General features: G+C 49.1%; 1 protein-coding gene; it reads left to right on the forward strand.

Moving 5' to 3' along the window:
* The first annotated feature begins 1,380 nt into the window (after nucleotides 1-1,380).
* On the forward strand, nucleotides 1,381-3,034 carry GSTUM_00008936001 (uncharacterized protein). XM_002840379.2 has 1 exon: nucleotides 1,381-3,034. The coding sequence occupies exon 1, from the start codon at nucleotides 1,876-1,878 to the stop codon at nucleotides 2,881-2,883; it is 1,008 nt and encodes a 335-aa protein (XP_002840425.1). The 5' UTR covers nucleotides 1,381-1,875; the 3' UTR covers nucleotides 2,884-3,034.
* The last annotated feature ends 980 nt before the right edge of the window (nucleotides 3,035-4,014 follow it).

A 4,014-nucleotide genomic window follows, 5' to 3' on the forward strand; every position in this document is an offset into this window, starting at 1 on the left:
CCCCGACATTCAACCCGTGCCTTGCGTGCCTTTGCAGGAGCCGTACTGGCACCATGATTCAAGTACCGGTACAGGATATAAGCTCACTCTTTTTGTGAACCCCGCACGGAATGAATCCATCGTTCGAGAACCCTAAGAAAACTCATAATTTTCAATTTCTTAACCGAAGGATGAAACACCATAACACTGGGATGTGCCGGCACGTTTCCCCAACCCAGGTTTCTTGTTCTACCTCAACCTAGCGTCCTAGACGCACAGCCGCGTCCGCAAATTTCCAATTGCCCTTTCAAGTGCTACTAGGCTGTGGGGGGGCATCGTTATCCCTCTCTTTCCATTATTCAGTAAAACAAATTGCGATAGAAGCTTGCCACCCATGCTGGCAGGTGTCATTCCCGAGGAGCAAGGAAAGCCAACCGTACTCGAGTAGATTTATGAGAACCGTGGCTGTGCTGTGCAGTCGAACAAACGGCGCGGGAGTAGGTTCAAACATTTGGCCCCTCCCTTGTATAGCTTCTCGTCAAGATTTATGACTTCTTCGAAGTCCGCATCCGCTCGTCAGTATCCAGAACAGGGAACCCTCTGATCCCTGCACACCTTCCCGTTCCTGATAAATGATGATCCAGGCCTCTTCCCGTGTATCGCTTAAAGATTTTTTTAATTTATTGTGGTACAGAGGGTACTGGTATTACCGTGCCAGCTATCATCACAGCGTTTGGTGGGGAACATAATAAATCGCTGGACTCATTGTTGGGTGCAGTCGACCGTATGGCTGCTCGCGTTGTTAGTGGCATAAGATGGGATTACGGTAGCTTTTTATTTCTCTCTTTGCGGTTTGCTCCATTTGATCATAACGGGTATTCCCCCGTCTACGACAGGTGCTAGAGGCCAGCAAGTTATCAAAAGCCACTATTGGGGAAAAATTGAACTGTCGGTGTTGCAAGTGATGGATGATGGTCGGGGGTGAGGGCTTACGGTCTCGGACATTCAACTTTAGATGATAAGTTAACATATTATTTTGCAGTAAAGTTAGTCTTTGTTGCCGTCCAAGTTTGCGTTAAATTTTGAGGTTGCAGTGTCTCATTTATCTTGTGTAATGGCTGTGGGGAAACATCATCATTGGCTAGGCAGACGAGTTTGGCACCACCAACAGGTCCAACAATTGGGGCGTTTTTTCCCTTTCCCTTTCCCTTTCCGCTTTATTATTGCCTCCGTAATACGGGTTCAGTGTGTTAGTGCATATCTGAGGGGGACAAAAAGAAGTGAAAAGAGTGAAGAGGCAAACATTGGAGAAGACTGAACGGTCATCCCTCTTCGAACTCGGTGCACTGTACTTTACTTCCCCCTCGTTCTTTGATTCTTTCGTTCATTCTTTAAGTTCCCCACCATACCAACGAAAAACCCAGATTTGCCTCGGACCTCTGTGACAGTTCGAACCGCAGCCTACTGCTTTACCTCCGTTTGCTGTCTCGCTTTTACACGCATAAACTTCACCCCGCATTTTTTTATCCCTCCAACACCAGTTATTCCCCTGAGCGGGGATAAGCGACAATACCATGGATTGTCTGCATTACCGTGATCAGGTATTGGGTATGTTGTGTTCTACACTTCTCACCATTGGATCTCTGGCACTCACCTTGGGTAGACAACTGTCGAGCTCTCTTCGATGCCGATGTCCGGATCCTAACATATACTCGAGCTCCCCTCAACAGCAGCAACTGTATTGCCTCTAAACTAAACTATCACGCCATAATCGTTCCCAAGGACTCGACGGGAAAACTTGGGAGAGAGGGTACTTTGCTCGGACCAAGCCATGCTCTTTCACGGCAGGGCGCTGTCGTGAGCCTGTTAAAACAGACTGAGGAGTTGTTGGGTGAAATGTTACAAGAAAGGGAGGAAGGTGGCAAGAAGGGGAAGGAGGTTGTGGGCTATGGGTGGGACAGCGGAAGGGGGGCCATCTCTGTCGACCAAGGCCTCGACTTTGATAGCCAGCATCAGGAGCTCGACATCAAATGCGACTCTCAAAAACTACACTCTGTGGAAACCCCACTAAATATGCCCCCCGATCAAGCACCACTGCTAGCACCTAAACCTGCACTAGTAGCGTTATGGGCTTCACTCGCCCAAAAAACGGAGACCGAACCCAAACCCTCGCCTAATCCACGGGATAGTGAGATAGGAATTGCTCTAGGAATCCGGGATAGCTCGCTGGGGGCTGGATCTGAGTGGCGCCTGCGACCCGGGGGTCGGGCGGATTCGGTGCTATCAGGGCCCCCTTTGCCGCAGGCACCGTTAGCTGAACAGGACTCGGCAACTGCGCTGGTAAAAACTCCGGAATCTGGGAAATTGCAGATACCTACACTAAGCCCACGGATCTTTTCCAAACCCACACCTGTGCCCCAACCTCTGTCCAACCCTAAATATGTAGGGCAAACACAGGCCACTTGTTTAACCTCTACGATACACCGCGAGTCATTTGTCACTGCAGCTGAAGGGGGAATGCATCGCGGGGGGGTTTCAGGTAGTTCTGGGCCCTTGAGTCCATTTAGTCCTTGTTGGGATTTCACAGGAGAGCATAGCGTAGGGCGATCCAGCTACCAAAGCACTGGGAGTGATACTGTTCAGTACGAGTCGGGGAACGAGGAGGGTTACGAATCTGAGATTAGCCAAACCACCTTTGCAACAGATCCCGGGTTTATCACACCACGCAGCACTACGCCCACAGGCACTGAATGCTTAGACTCGAAGCGAGGGCCAGCACAAGACCTTTCTAGTTTCAACAGAACATTACTGAAGTACGAGGTAGAGCTAGCAATGAAGACAATGCTCTATGGTCTGGCAGGACAGGTGGGTAGCCCTAAGGGTCTTTCTTGGGATTCTTGTTAGTTTGGTTACGTTGTAATGCTGGGATGTAGCGTTAGGTTCTGGTGGATGTTGGGATAATGATCAAGAGGAGGAGGGAATAATAGGGATGGACTTCTGGGAGTGTGAAGCTATGATATTACTGTGCTCCCCTAATTAGATTGGCCTAATTGAATTACTCCGCTGCTGTGTTCTGATTATTTGTAATGTGACAGTGTAACGACCGTTGAGCGGGACGCAGGGATAAATTATCCCTACTTTCGAGAAAACGAAAGAACTTTGGAGCCTGCGATAGCATGAGGAGACAGACACTTCAGGAGGGAGAGATGGAATTGTACCTGGGGCTAAACTCTCTAGAGGCTCTTGTACTCCCACAACCGCCCCAAAGGGGTAAACTTATTAGCCTATCAAACTCCAGAAAACCCCTTGGGCGCTACAGGAACCAATCATTCGAAACTCTACCGCAACCACCAAAATAGAAGTAGATATTGGTCACTGTTCTACCCAGTATGATACAGTATTACTCCGCGCTCACGTTATTCGGCAAACTAAAGTGCAAGACAGAGAACTTTGTCTCACCTTATCACATACCGCGTAAGAGCAATCTCTCAATTACCTAGCCGTGCGAAAGTTGGCTACGGTGCTCTTACCTCCCACACGGATTTCGTTGAGATTATGGCAATGGGATTTTCCTGGCATCTCACACTTTTCCATCCGTCAGGCTTTGTCGCAGAAACGACTCGTTTGATGGACGTGCAACGCCTGAATCTGCTGGGCTTGGCCTGGGCATAAGCAAGCGCGGAATACCGCATGCGTGCGGGTACTACAAATATTCTTTTTATACAGCTGGGGAATTTACTGAAAACGTGAGATCACAAGCTTGCAGCGGGAACACCCCCTCAGCATCAGACGAAGTAGGAGTGATTCCACATTGTTTAAAGCCTCCATGTCCTGATCGCTTTCCTCCCCCTTCTCCCCTCCCTTCATTTATTTCCGTTGGTGGGCCGGAACTACCTTGTCTATCCCGGTGCTCTGCATAATTGTCATTCTTTTTATTTCACCGGGTGCTTCACTGTTGTTGAACGACAGATTCTCATGACTGGCTCCCGAAATATTGGGGCTTCCAGCCTCGTCCGCTCTTTAGTATTTGGGGCT

Source organism: Tuber melanosporum (genome assembly GCF_000151645.1).
Source record: "Tuber melanosporum whole genome shotgun sequence assembly, scaffold_50, strain Mel28".
Lineage (NCBI taxonomy): Eukaryota > Fungi > Ascomycota > Pezizomycetes > Pezizales > Tuberaceae > Tuber > Tuber melanosporum.

Excerpts from the sequence above, each read along its gene's own strand:
- GSTUM_00008936001 (XM_002840379.2), top strand. The coding sequence starts at position 1,876 with ATGTTACAAGAAAGGGAGGAAGGTGGCAAGAAGGGGAAGGAGGTTGTG.